Source organism: Molothrus ater, chromosome Z, assembly GCF_012460135.2.
Source record: "Molothrus ater isolate BHLD 08-10-18 breed brown headed cowbird chromosome Z, BPBGC_Mater_1.1, whole genome shotgun sequence".
In the NCBI taxonomy this organism is placed as follows: domain Eukaryota; kingdom Metazoa; phylum Chordata; class Aves; order Passeriformes; family Icteridae; genus Molothrus; species Molothrus ater.
In genome coordinates, this window is record NC_050511.2 from 61,536,856 (window position 1) to 61,550,894 (window position 14,039).

General features: G+C 39.8%; 1 protein-coding gene across 4 annotated transcripts in view; it reads right to left on the reverse strand.

Annotated features, from left to right (window-relative positions):
- Window positions 1-6,363: 6,363 nt before the first annotated feature.
- The window catches only part of SKIC3 (SKI3 subunit of superkiller complex), a 46,665-nt gene continuing 38,989 nt past the window's right edge, over window positions 6,364-14,039 (reverse strand). For all 4 annotated transcript variants that reach the window (XM_036402870.2, XM_036402871.2, XM_036402869.2 and 1 more), the window contains 5 exons: window positions 13,784-13,942; window positions 11,570-11,722; window positions 9,711-9,841; window positions 9,040-9,163; window positions 6,364-7,615 (listed from right to left, as the gene is read on the reverse strand). In XM_036402870.2, coding sequence (XP_036258763.1) covers window positions 7,538-7,615; window positions 9,040-9,163; window positions 9,711-9,841; window positions 11,570-11,722; window positions 13,784-13,942 — 645 coding nt within the window. In that variant the 3' untranslated portion in view covers window positions 6,364-7,537. The remainder of the gene's footprint in view (window positions 7,616-9,039; window positions 9,164-9,710; window positions 9,842-11,569; window positions 11,723-13,783; window positions 13,943-14,039) is intronic.

Consider the following 14,039-nt stretch of genomic DNA (forward strand, 5'->3'; position numbering starts at 1 on the left):
TTGGTAAAGAAGAGACTGGTAAGACTCCCCAGGATGACATCCCACTACACTGGGGTGGCCTCCAGGCATGCCAGGGACAGGAATGAACAGCAACACTCCTTCCCAGGAGGTACCAAATCCCAGGAGTTACCAAATCATGCACACAAACCCTGAGATCCAACACAAAACCAGGTGCCTTAGGACACAGCCAGCAAAATGGCAAGTTATAATCAGAGTATACAGACATTAATTTTGGAAGGGAAATCTGCAAGATAAGGTTGAACCCCTTGCTCAAGCAGGGCCAACAGTAAAGTCAGGGCCTGATCCTCATCTGAGGGGTTTTTGTTCCCAAAGACAGAGATCACACAGAGCACTGGACATCCTGGGAAAGGAAGTAATCCTGGATTATGGCACCACTTTACATCTATGTAACCCCAATGTACTCAGCCATAGTGTTTCCCTGTACCGAGGTGAGCACTGGTGCCATCACAGAGAACCATCCAGTATCATTCATTGACAAGGAATGATAGAATGATGATCTCTTCTTCCTTAGAAAAGGAAAAGATTGTCTGTTCCAGGTTTTAAACTTAAACAAATCCTCACCATATTATTACTGTGGTCAGTAATAATACGGCATGTTTCTGTTCCACAGTAGCAGTTAGTCCTTGGCACAGAAACAAGCCTTTCAATGAATTCCTTCACAGCTTTTAAAGTTTCTCTTCCTTTGCTTTGTGCAATTAATTCCACTTCAGAATTCAAAAGCAATTAAAACATGATCACTGTATCTTAGCATCAGGGTGAAGGCTGCAGATCAAAATCAGATTTAGAAATTGCTTAGAACTATTATGCTCCTAGACTTTAATCTCCATTTATTCTGCCTGATGATAATCTTTTGTACTCAAGGCAACCAACACTCAGTGCAGCCAGGAAGATATTAAAAATGTTTCTGACTTCTCCGTTGGTATCTCAAAGGTATCATTTGAATTTCCTTCCTCCACTAACAGATTTTGTGATTATTTTGCAGAAAGCACACCAATAAATGTGGTTACCCTCCCCTAAGACAGACTGCTGTGACAAAAAAAATACAGCATTACCAGGAGTTAAATCTTTCAAAGCCCCGCTTAAATAAGTTGAATAAGGAATGCATTATTGTCTGTACACATACGTGTACACAGAGGCGTGTATGGTACTCCTTTGCATGTCATTTCAGTGGAAGCACAGCTCAGGCCCTGGGAGCTGAAGGAAAACTCAGCAGGGGTGCTAGAGAAGTGCAGGTGATGAGCTTCAGCCTGCACCAGGAGGGCAGTTCTGCTCAGCAGATCCTGCTCTGGCAGCTGTCTTCAGCAACGCTCCTTTGCACATCAGTCTGAGAGGGAATGCCATCCCAAGGGATGATGGATCTTGCAGGCTGTCTGCGGGTGATGGAGCCATCCTGGGAGCGCAGGGCAGCAGCTCAGTTATTCACGGAAATGACTCACTCCATCAGCCACCTGTGCCCCGCAGCAGCGTTTGTAAACTCAGAGCCCTGTTCCAACACAACAATTCTGCCAGACTGGCAAACACCTTCCCTCGGAGGCAGAGCCACGGGACTCCCTTGTGTTCCAAGGGCTAAAGAAGGTCAGAGGAGTTTGACCATATTGACAAGACTTGGAGTTGACCAGAGGATGCGGTGCAACTTGAAGACCAAGGGGTGGGCAACTGGGCAGCTCAGGTTTGAGCATACCAGCAAGGGGGAATTGCCTCCAAGAGTTGTACTGGCTCAGAAGTGGGAGGGCACAGCTCACTGTCCCTCAGACAGACAGCTCTTTCAGGGCTCAGCCTCATTATTCGTGCCAGCAGCTGGGCTGGGTTTACACCACTGCATTGCACTTCTTTGGTTGGAAAGCTTGAGATGGGCTCATGAAAGCAACTTGAAAAGAATTATTTATGTTCAGAGTCTCACACTGCACAGTATGAGATTAAATCAGTGGATTTAAATGATTGAATAAAAATAAATAAATATTTTAAAACACATTTGTCCTGGCCCAGACAGGAAAAGAAATTTCCTGGTTTACTTGGTTCATTGTGGAAAAGACAATTGACACTTTCTCTGGGGTACCAGATCTCTCCTTGCAATTTATAGAGTGCCGTCCCACATGGGATTAGAAAGCTAGACCAACTGAACATGTGGATAGCAGAAGACAGGTTAATGTGTGCAGGAACCTGTATTATGTATTTAAAGGAAAGAGCAGAAAAAAGAGCAGAAGAAAAGCTGGGATTTCCATCACTAAAACCAGAAAAAAATTGATAAATCACAGAAGTATGAAAAGTTGTATCAGATGAAAAGTGATTTAAAAAACTGCATGCAAGAACTGCCAAATTTAAAAGACAGATCTGGAAAGAGCTTGAGGAAGTGCAAAATGAACAGAGATCATATGAGAATAGGATTTCATTCCATTTATTTAAAAAAAATATTTTTACAGTAACCTGCTGCGGCAGAAACCACTTTCGAACAAGGACAAAAAGAGATTGAAGTGACTCTGTCTCTCTCAAAAACCTCTCACAGAGCCGTCTCTTCAGTTTAGCCCACCTGTCTTTGCAAAGAGCCAGCATGACTTTTGCACAAGTTTCAAGGTAATGGTCTTTCATTTAAAGGCAATGTCACAATCTGTTTTCCAGCTTTTTTAGAGCACCTATTTCTTTTTAGAAAGATCCCTAATCTTCATATGGAGGCAGCAGTGATTCTCTCTCATATAGATCCTGCTGCTGTGATCATATTTAATGATTTTGTGTTATTTCAATACTTTACTCCCCATTCTCCACCAACAGTAGCTGGAAAAAGAGGCAACTGAATGAGTTGCAGTTCTTCAATATAGAGCATGCATTGTATAAATGAAGAGGGAAGCAGTCAGATGGTATTGCTGTTACACGGTGGCTGCTTCTTATGGGGACAGTCACTGTGATGTATCTCGCAAAGCATAAGGAGCTTCACCAGATGATTCTGGCTGTTCACAGCAATTACAAAGACTTTCTCCTGAGTCACTGAGTACCTGGTCTGCACCAGGAAGATTTCACCCACTGTAATCTGTTCTGTGTGACTCAAACCTAATCCATTGTAATACTCTCACATTTGCAGCTGATGGTGGAAACACAGTGGATGGAGCAGGTTATATATATATATAAAAAAATCACTCAGCCCTCTCTCCAAAGGAACAGAAATCTGAAAATCACTGCATGAGTATTTCACATCTTACATGTTCTCAACTGAAACCTGAACATCTGGTTTCTCATCTTTCAGGATGTTTGTGATCAAGTACTCCAGCTCTTTACTTCCTCTCCAATTCCTTCATCATCTGCAACACACCAGCAAGCCCTGCCCCAGGGCTGTAGTAAACTAAGCTGTTATTTAAGGTCTTTGTGCAGCTTGACAAGACAAGGCTTAGCTGTCTACAAGACCTTCTGAGTGAGCACAAGATAGCTCTCAAAGAAAGTCATGGCTAAGAAATTTCAGAATAAAAGATCTTGGTACTGAGAGAGTTCTTTACTTCAAGGAAGTTGAAAATAAACCTGTGTGAGGACAGAAGAGCTCTGTTCATACCAAACTTTGGCCATGCTTGTGCTCAAACTCAAGACCAGGGACTGCTTCCCCTTGACAGTCCTCTGGCAGGCCTGACCCTGCAACAGGGGAGAAGGAGGCTGCTGAAGAGGTGCAGAGCAGCTTGAAGGGGACAGAGGCAGCCTCTTGACTTGTCTCAGCAGCTTCAGCACAGATTGGCATTCTGAAAATCAGAGATGTGTCTGGAATCTGTAAAATTCCAAGCACTATGAAGCAGTTCGTTTTGACTGCAGCAGTGACAAAATGAATCCATATTAAAGAACTGTTCTAAAAAGAAAAAGATGTCATTGGCAGCCACGTTACAATAAGCACTTCAAGAAAAAAATAGAAGGCTGCTCAGTTCTTAGTTCCTAAGCAGTTAACACCTATGTGAGATGCAGTACAAACACAAAGAGCTACTGCACTGTAATTTGAAAGTTACTGCAATCAGTGAGGTAATAGCAGCTTACAATTCTACAATTCTTCAGTCTTTGTTGACAGTAGTTGACTGTACAGTGGTGCAAAAAATATGCATCAGGTGCTTTGTATCTCTGTTTTGGAAAAAAATGTGTCTGCACACTCCTATCTCTCCCTTTTTATACACTTAGCACAAACAGCTGGGGAAGCTGAGCTCCCATTCTCCTAGAAGTGCACAACAGAACAGTGTCCATCTCAGATGAGGAGTAAGTCTATTTACACTTCCTACAACTTTGGTAAATCCACAGCACCAACTCTGCTATCTGGTAGGCAAACTGCAGAGACACAGTATCAGCATCTGATGGAAAACTCAAGAGTTTTTGATTGTGGTCTTGAAAAAAAAAACAAACCAACAAGAAACTCCTGATGCTCAATGAAAAAAATAGCATTAAAAGCAAACAATTCCCGGTTTTTAAAAGACAGACAGTGTCTTCTTTCTGCCATGTCACATGCCTGAGGTCAATCACAGCTGTAATTATGCTTGGTATTGTCCAATGTATTGGAAGACAGCTCCCAGTAACAAGAAGCTTGCAACCAAGCTGCTATTGTGTTTTCATAAGATACAATAAAATAATGGGATAGATTGGATTTAATGTGATTTGTATTAAACAGGGGTCAGAAATCTTTGCAGAGACAAAGAACCAACTTTTAATGTATTGAAAGCAACCACTATTTAATGAATTGTTCCTATTCTTTTACAGGACTTCAGTAAATGAAGTCCTGTTCATGAATCTCTCGAGCTGCTCAAATACAGAACACAAAACGAAACTTAAAAAGAAATCAGAAAGGCATGAAAAAAACACTATCCAAGTGACCTCCCAGAAGAGTGACCACCAAGAGCAAGCCTTGTCAAGTCTTAGAGGTGCTCTCTCTAGTGAGAACCAGCATGGGGTTAAAAAAGCAACCTCTAGTATCTGAAGCCATGAAATGATCTACCTTCAATTCATTAGATCTCATTCCATTCTGCCTTCAGCATAAACCAACATAATAACTTATAGTTGGCAATGTTTATTTTTTCCCCGCTTTACAGCAAGAGCAGCCAAAGAACACTGACTTCCTAGGCAGTGAAATCCATAAGCAATTCTCAATTACCCAAATCAGTGATGCATATGTGCCTTTGTATTTTGCTGTGCTCTACATTACATAAAATACATGGCTGTCTCAAGTGGCAGGAATTTACAAGCTTTGCTAGTGTTACAGCAGACTTGCTACAATGTGCAATTTTGTAGCGGCCATACATTGCTTAAAAATCAGGAGAGCAAGACTTTTACCTCATGTTGTTGAATTTTACAAAAAGCTTAAATTTAAACTCATCTTCCCTGAGCATTTTTCACTGAGTACTTCACAACTCACAGAGATTTGTGGAGTTTTTTTTTTTCCTACAGTGCATGTAATACAACTTCAGGCTGTATTATTATCTTATTCAAGAGCTCATCACTGTTTACAGTAAAAGCAATTTCATGGTATTTTGAGCAGAAAAGCACTGTACTACAACATTTTTTTCCTAATACAGAACGTTCACAGTTGACAATTACTCAGCTGGCATCTCTCTGGGCTGTTGTCACCTGTTGGCTCTCCTAGATGCTAGAAGGCATTCAGGGCTCAGTACCAGCAAAGTCTAGGCTAACGCTCGCACAGAAGGATTAGGAGGGGCAGGCAGTTGCTTACTGTGCTGCCAGGAGGCTGGTGATGACAGCTTTTCCACCACTAGAGTGGGTGGCACACATACCAAGACCATATGCCAAGGATACAAACCATAGGCTGCAAGAATTTCTACAGGTTTTTAATAGCAGCAAGCTAAAAAAAGTTACAGCTACTCTTGAGAGTCATGTCTGGCTTTTGCAGCATTTCCATTTAAGATTTGTAGCTGCTGATAGTTCAAGGCTATTTGACAGCAGCTCTGTGAAGTTTAATCAATTAAATTTAAAGAAAATAATTTTAAGGAAAAGTGAGAGAATGAAAGTGTGGAAGATAAGGAGAGATTCTTGCTATTTAAAGGTTTCATCTTACCTCCACAGACTAGAAGCCCCAGCCCACTGAGCTGAGTTTTCCTGTTAAAATGAGAGTGGCACACTCTCCAGAGATTAGCATGTGTCACTTGCACTCCAACTCAGCATCCTCTTTTCTGTAAGCCCAGAACAAAAGGTTCCAAAAGCAAGTGCATGTTCAATGCTGTCCCACTGCACACTTTGGAAGTGCCCTTTCCTGCCTATAATATGGGATTGTATAAGCCATTGTAAAACTCTGCTGGACAGAAATTTTAAGAAGATTTAAACAAAAAAACTGACCACTATCATGACTCCTGTCAATAGAGTGAACATCCTCATGGTAACTTCCACAGGTCAGAATCATTGCTTTATTTATTTTATATTTTCATGTACATAAAAGTAAAACAACAACATATCTGAAGAAACGGCTATCATAGTTCATCCAATTAAGCAATCAGCTGCTGAGTTACCAAGAGATGACAGAAGCTGTCTGCTACCCAGCTCTTAAGATTCTGTGCCAAGAAAACCTGGCAGTGGAGTTAATAACTGTACTTCTGTGTGCATCCAAATGATGCCTCAGTTTTAGCTTTTATATTTTTCAGATTCTCTGCTGCTTTAGTGTGTAGTTCTGAGTTTCATATTAAGGGATGGTAAGCTCTTGTCTACCTACTCCTCACAGAGTAGGTAGACAAAACAATTCCTTTCCTAGCCTGGGACCAAGGACAACCACCCAAATCTCAGGCCCAAGAGCATAAATATGGACTGAAGAGAGAAAAACAAGGATGTGGCTTCATAATCTAAAGCTGTAACTGGACAATTAACTCCAATATGTGAATGGACCAGAACTTATAAAAGCGAGAGACCTCGTGACCAGTCATCCATTTTGTGACCATTCTGAGTTCATCTGGGGTGTAGCCCTGGCTGGGCTCTTATACTGCCCAAAGTGTATCCACTGAGGCCTTCCAATAAATACCTACTTTATTCTTTAACTCCATCTAGTCTCTGTTCTAGGTCAGCCTTCATAAGGCATCAGTTCTCGTGACCCAGATGGGACAGAAGGCATCTGGAAGACCCCTGGACCAAAGGAACACCCAGCTCCTGTCCCCCACTCCTGCCAGCACTCCCGGGAGGGGCCCCAGCTGCTCTCCAGGAGGTATCAGAGCCCAAGAACCCTCAGGCCTGACAGAGATGCATAAGTAGATAAAGGGGAATTCTGTTTGCTACATAAGTTAGGGGGGGAAATACTCTATTGTGAATAGCAACAAAGTTTAAGTGGGGGAAGCAAACAAAAGCAAATTTCAGGATTTTCTTTTCAAAATAAATGTGATTTTATGTGTGTAACTCAACATGAAAATAACCTACTTTTGTTCAAGAAAAAGCAAAACTAAAGACAAGGCTGCAGTTGATGAAACAGAAAAAAATAAATCAGACACAATAAACAAACAGTCCAAATTCTTTACGCTTCTGGGAGCTAATTCAACTGGATGAACATAAGAGTGTTTGCTTGAGATAGTCCATTCTAGGCACTTGATGATAATTTCTCATTTAGTTCCAGAGCTCTAACATCTCCATTAGCTTTGGCATTTTCTATAAGCACCTGCAGAGAAAAATAAAGAATGACTTGAGAATTTAAGATTTTTCTGTTATTTTCTTAATGGCAATCTGAAATGTACTTTTTTAATTCCTGTTAGACAGTTTTGCTAAAAGATCATCTAACTAGATGATCATTATCTAGATCATAATACCCAAATAGGAAATACTCAACATTACACATCAACTTGCTTAAAAGATCCAAACTCTGCGCTACAGCGACTGTAATCACTTCCAATGCTCTGTAAAAGCATCACTGATTACTTTGACAAGTAGTTACGTGCTGGCAATTAAACAAGCAGACCTATTTTCCTGCTGACACACACTTGTCCCTTGCTTTGTATAAATCTTACCTTTATATAAATCTCCATTTGCGAAACTCAAGTGTTCTCTGCAGCTGCTTTAAAAAAACTGCCACATCCTTTTCCCTCCCCCAGTTAAATTCACACTTCCCTGATTTATTTTCCACGCATCATATTTGGATCTTTTCTGTTAGGGACCTTAAAAAGAGGTTCCACAATAACCTAATGTTCATAAGCTTCTGGCACATCTCTTGTAACCCAATGACATTATACATACTGAAAAGGAAAACCATTAAGCAGAACCAAGCAAATCTCCAGCCATTATTATCATCTCATCAGCAGGGACTATAAAGGACTTTGCAGAAGCAAGTGCAATGAGATCATACCAGGATCTTGTGAACTCATTAAATCTAGCTTTTTTAATCTATGTCTAAGCATGTCTGTGTATGGATTTTTGTCTACACCTTTTTATATGTACCTCCAGATCTACTTTGTATTGGATTCAGCATTTCACCAGGGAACAGCTGATAATATCTGCAAAAGACTTCATCACCACTCTTCATTGAGTCATTCAGAGTATATTCAGATTTTGAGGAGAAAAGTAGTTCTCATTATAAGCCAAAATGAATGACACCCCACTTGCACTACATCAAAAAGCTGCATGGATTTGTGAGTTTAATCAAATACATTAGTGAAGTACTGTCAACAGAAACTAATGCAGCATCTACTATGTACTGAAAATAATGTACCATTACACACAAGCCTTTAAGAGAGAGCACAGAGATTCTGCTGCTCAGATCTTTTGGGCCAGGGACATGACATGTTCCAGCCAGGCTAGAGGGTATTAACATTATTATTGCTAAAATTTTAATTAAATGGTCCTCATGTCTACTGAAGAATCACCATTAAAACTGTTCCAAGTTTGGACTGGAGAATTTACTATTTATTTTTCATTACTGCATGGAGGAATGAAAGACATTCAAACAAACTGGTGTTGATTTCACAAACTGAAGTACATTTGCACCTCAAGAGCAACACCTTCCTAGCCTCCTTCTACCCCACTTCCCAGTTGCAAGTATAATATCAAAAGTAAATAGACAGAAGTTCTGTATAAGGTGGACTGTCTTACATCTATTAATTCACAATCATCTTTGGCATACAGATGTTGCAGGAGGTACCAGCGTGCCACTGACACTATGGTTTCTGGATTGGCTGGCTGGTAAACAATTCTCTCCAACATTCGCCGAGTTTCCCTGGAAACATAATCAAAACATAATCCAAATCAAATTCTACTGAACAGGCCCCATGTAACATAACAAAGCAAGCAACAATGGCCAGAAGTAATATACGGGAAAGCCCTTATTGCACTTCCTGCAAACAGAGACAAGATGTGAAAGTGCAGAAGAGAAGGTAATTGGAATAGAGACAAAGTGTCTATTTTAGACACAAAGTCTAAAATTCTGTTTCGCTGATACTATCTTCCAACAACAACAACAAATACACCTAACAAAGGGATTTTCAAATTCACAGTGCCATTAGAAATCTGGTAAAAACTGGCAACTATATGTAGGGATGTCATATTTATTCAGTGGTGCTCCATCAGCTTTTTTTTTTCATAAATAATGGAAGATTTGGTTGCTCCCCACATCATTAACTCTTTCTCCCCTCTCCCTTTTATTTGCCACACTATTTCAAGAATTAATTTCCACTTTCAAGTTTGTTTAAGTTCTTGAGCTACATCTGCACCACTTGTATTTTTAGACACAGTATTCCACTGACAACTTAACAGATCATGCATACCTTGCTCCCATTTTGTGATTATATTGTAGCAGGGCTTGAAGCAGAGCTGCCAAAGGGGAAGGAGAAAGTTTCAAAGCTTCAGTCGTTGCCTCCTGAACCAAGGATGGCCAGTGTTCATTTGAGACATTAGCCTATTGTAAAAGTTGAGAAAAAAATAAAGAAAGAGAATAATAAAACAGAAATTTTAAAAAATAAAAAGAAGAAATATCAGGAGGAAAATTACTTTATTGTAGTATATTTACATCTCTCTAGAAAGCAGGTTTTATTCAAGCTGTTCTGAGAAGTATTTGGCACGTTAGAAAGACACTTGTTTAAAAAATCCCCCAGACTAACAGTGGTTAGAAGTGCCTAGAAAAGTCATTAACTTATTTAGGATCAGCCTTGCCAGTATTCCCCCCTGCTAATTTGTGCACATAGTCTTTTTGTTTTTTCATATAAGTTTTACTAGTGCTTCAGAAACCCTTGCAAATCTTCGTACCACATATAAAACTATTCAAGAATGTAAAATTTATCCCCAGAACTGACAATTTTTTACCAGAAGTCAAAACCAACTCCTAGACTGCAATCACCTAACAGAGCAACTATTGAGCAAAGCCATATAAATTAAGAATATAAGCAAAGCAAAGAAAGAAAAACTGGCTTTAGAAAAACCTTATTATCCCCATTGTGTCTGGATAGCATTCAAATTACTGTACTTGAAAGGGTGACCAGATCTTTACTTGGAAGATAACTGGGAGACAAGCAATTTTCAAATACAGAGCTTTCTTTGACCTAAGCAAGTTTTTCACCCGGCTTTTATACATTTCATTAAACCAGTGCAGAAATGCCAAAAAAAATATCCACCTACAGCTTCTCTGCTCACTTAAAAAGTTGAGATGAGATAATCAAATTCATACTAATCACATCTTTTAAAAAAATCTTGTTTATTCTTAGGCAATTCAGGCCAGCCCTTGAAGAAATAGTATTAATCAATTTAGGCAGTATCTTGAGACCTCTGAAAGCATTTAGGAGCAAAAAGAAAGCAGACCAGTAAAAACTGACAGAATTACAGCAGGAAAAATATTGTCACTCGACAAATTCTGACTTTGGAGGACAACTCTCTTCTCCAAAATGGAGAACAGTTTTGCAGCTTTATCCTCTGTAAATCCGACTGTCTTTTCTTACACAAGATCTCAGGATATATGGGGGTTGCTTTGCCTGATTTTGATTACCACTGGGTCATTCAATAATTCGTGAAAAAGCATTCGCCAAGATCACAGCAGTATCTACATTTTACAGTAGAATTTAAATTCTGGTAGTGCACTTCAAGTTTCTAGAGTGACACTGCTTGAAGATAATAAACACTTGCCAAGATCCTGAGATATGTTTACCTTGCCCCCCCAGTGCAAGGAATAGAGTACTTTTCTTTATTCCACAAGATACAATTCCCTTAGATTGTTCTTAGGTTTCAGTGCAAAGCATCATATCTGGAAATGACCATACAGCATAAAAATATTTGAAACATGACTGACTGACTTCTCCAGGCACCAATGAAGAAAAAACATCTGTTGAGGCAGTTGTCTGAACAAGACAGACATTTGAGGGGTAGCCAATTTGGATGATCAAACTAAAACTGTTATAGACAAGCCTCACTGAGCAAGTGAGCCTCTTAGGCACAAAGTGGCTCTATGTGATTATTACATTGCAACCTGTCTTACAGAGACATGTTCTACGAATAATCCACTGCCCCTTGATGTCTCATTCTATTCTCTAGCTGTCATTCATAAAACATAACAGGGGCATAATTTAATGACTACAGAAGCCTTCTGTCCCATCAACTTCTGTGAAATCATGCAGTAATGTTATGCTGGTTATCCTACCATGCAGATTTCCAGTGCGAGCATAGCTAGCCTGAGCAGACTGGATAACTTCCCGTTCCAGCTGCCCTGCTGTGATGCCAACTGCAGACTCTTTCTGTAACACATTTCTGCTCCAGTCATCATTCTCTGAGACTCATATATTTTCGCCAGCCACTGAAAATAAACATCCAACAAAATCAGTTATGGAGCCACCAAAACACACATCCATTAGGTAATACCATTTAGTCCAATTTATTAGAGTATCACAGCATAGTATTAGCTGTGCTAATACTATGCACCCAGTCCTCATTCCAACAACACACAACAATTGCCCTGCAGAAAAATTAGTCTGCTGCAGAGCTGGCAGTACACCTTACTACAGTAAATTATTTTGAGAGTTCCCTAGCCTACTCACAGACTTTTTTTGATAGCTTGTCTCAGCTGCTGCCTGCTCTGCCAGCACAAGATGTCCTGGATTTCCTCATGAAGAGAAGGAAAAGGATTCTAGCTTCTCTGTCTTTAATTCTGTAGTCATCACACATTTTTTGAAGCAGATGCAGCCATATTTGCAAATCCTTGTCATGTACATGATATGCATGCAGATGTGCAAGCCATATTTAGAAATATTCTTTGCTGGATCACCAAGTAAACAAAGTAATTCGCTTGCTTTTGAGCAAAGGCCTCTAGACTTTTCCTAGCTAAATACTGCAGGGTGTTAGAGGAGGCAAAAATTATCAATGCTTTCTGGTACATAGAAGTTAACTCCCAATTACAAAGAGCAACACACTGGAAAGTACTAATTAGCACTAGTGAGACCGTGCATTCTTGACATCAAGCTGCAGGCCTGCTTTTTAGAGTAAAACATTCATCCATGTGAAGGGAAAAAAGCTTCCCTTAGCCTCAGCTCTTTGCAGCTGAAGATGTCTAGCACTCCTGAAGTTAAGAAGAGAACCCCTGCAAAGGCACAAAGGCAGCTTTGCCAGATCTACTTTTCTCTATTTTCCTGACAAGTCACAGCACAAAAAGCAGAACAGCCATCAGAGCAGAAGTTCAGTAGCACCCTTAAATCCCACATAAAAATTTAGACAAAAGCCAAAAACTTAATCAGAAAGAAAAGTTAATGGCCCCTCTAATGTAGTAAAACTGTAAGGCATCACAATGGATAAATCAAACTCACAGGAAGTCCAGAGACAGAAAACATAAAAACATACATTAATCCACTAGAAGCAAATGTAGCAGCCAAATTTTTCAGAATGCCATCTAAGCCCTGAGAAATACTTCCTTGAAGACTAAAAAGATCTTCCTCACAGGTATCTTATCTGTGGCCTGGATTAAGAAGACTAAAACAAATCATCCCCTTCCACTCCCCACATTACATGCACTCATTTCACTTATTTTCCCTGCTTGTAAGGAAGCTGACTTGGCTATGCAAGGGATGCTTAAAAAAAGTACACAAACCTTAATTTAATATTAAAAATGTTATTAAAGAAGAGGATACAATAGTTTCTTGCATGTTCCCTATTTTGCAAATTCAACCTGAATGAGTTCTATATTCTGAATGATGAAGTCTCACAAATCACAGAAAAATGCATCAAAAAAGCATTTTCCCCAGAAATAATGCTCCTGGTGTTTCTGTAGAGAAGAGCATCTGCAGCCTTCGAAGAAGCAAGATCATAATCTGTAAAGCAGCCTTGCACTGATCTTCTAAGTTCTACCCTTCACTGATCATCTAAAAATGATTACTCATCATGCCATGGAAGGGAATTAGTGAACAATGTTACTGGGAGTGATTCTCTGCAGTCAAATTACTCAAAAGAACAGTGACACCTGAAGTCAAGACATTATGGGGAAAGAGACTTATTCAGGTTTTCATACCCTTAAGTAAGAAATTGTGTATTACTACAACAGGAAACCCTTTACCTCCATTTATTTTTATAAAGTTATGAAGTATTTCATTGGCTTCTGCTCACATGTCAAATCACAGATCCCTAAAGACATTTATCTCAAACTTTTAATTCTCCTGCCTCCATGTCTGCTTGGTCTTACTAGCAGTCCTTAATATTTCAACTTTTATATAAGTTAACATATTTCAACTTTGGAACAAATAGAATTTAAGCTGTTTTTTCTGTCACTGACTGTCAGCAGATAAATAGAATCAAGCAGTGAAACGAATGCTCACTCTCTTACAGCAGGTGTGAGAGTGGCACACCAGACAGGGAAAAGATTGATACTTACTTGCCAGGCTGCAGCTGAGGATGAACTGGACATGACTGTCTTGCGAAGTTCCTCCAGGATGTTGTCTGGAAGTTCTTTGTGAGACTGCAACAGCTGCTTACACTGAACTTGTCTCAAAAGCAAAAATAGAGCTGGGTGCTCAGGGCAGCTTTTTAAACCCTAAAACCAAACCAATCAGAATTATCATTCTCCAGTACCAAGGACACTTAGATTTTCCATTCTGCTCTTTATAGAAAACAACATTGAAAGCCTTCTC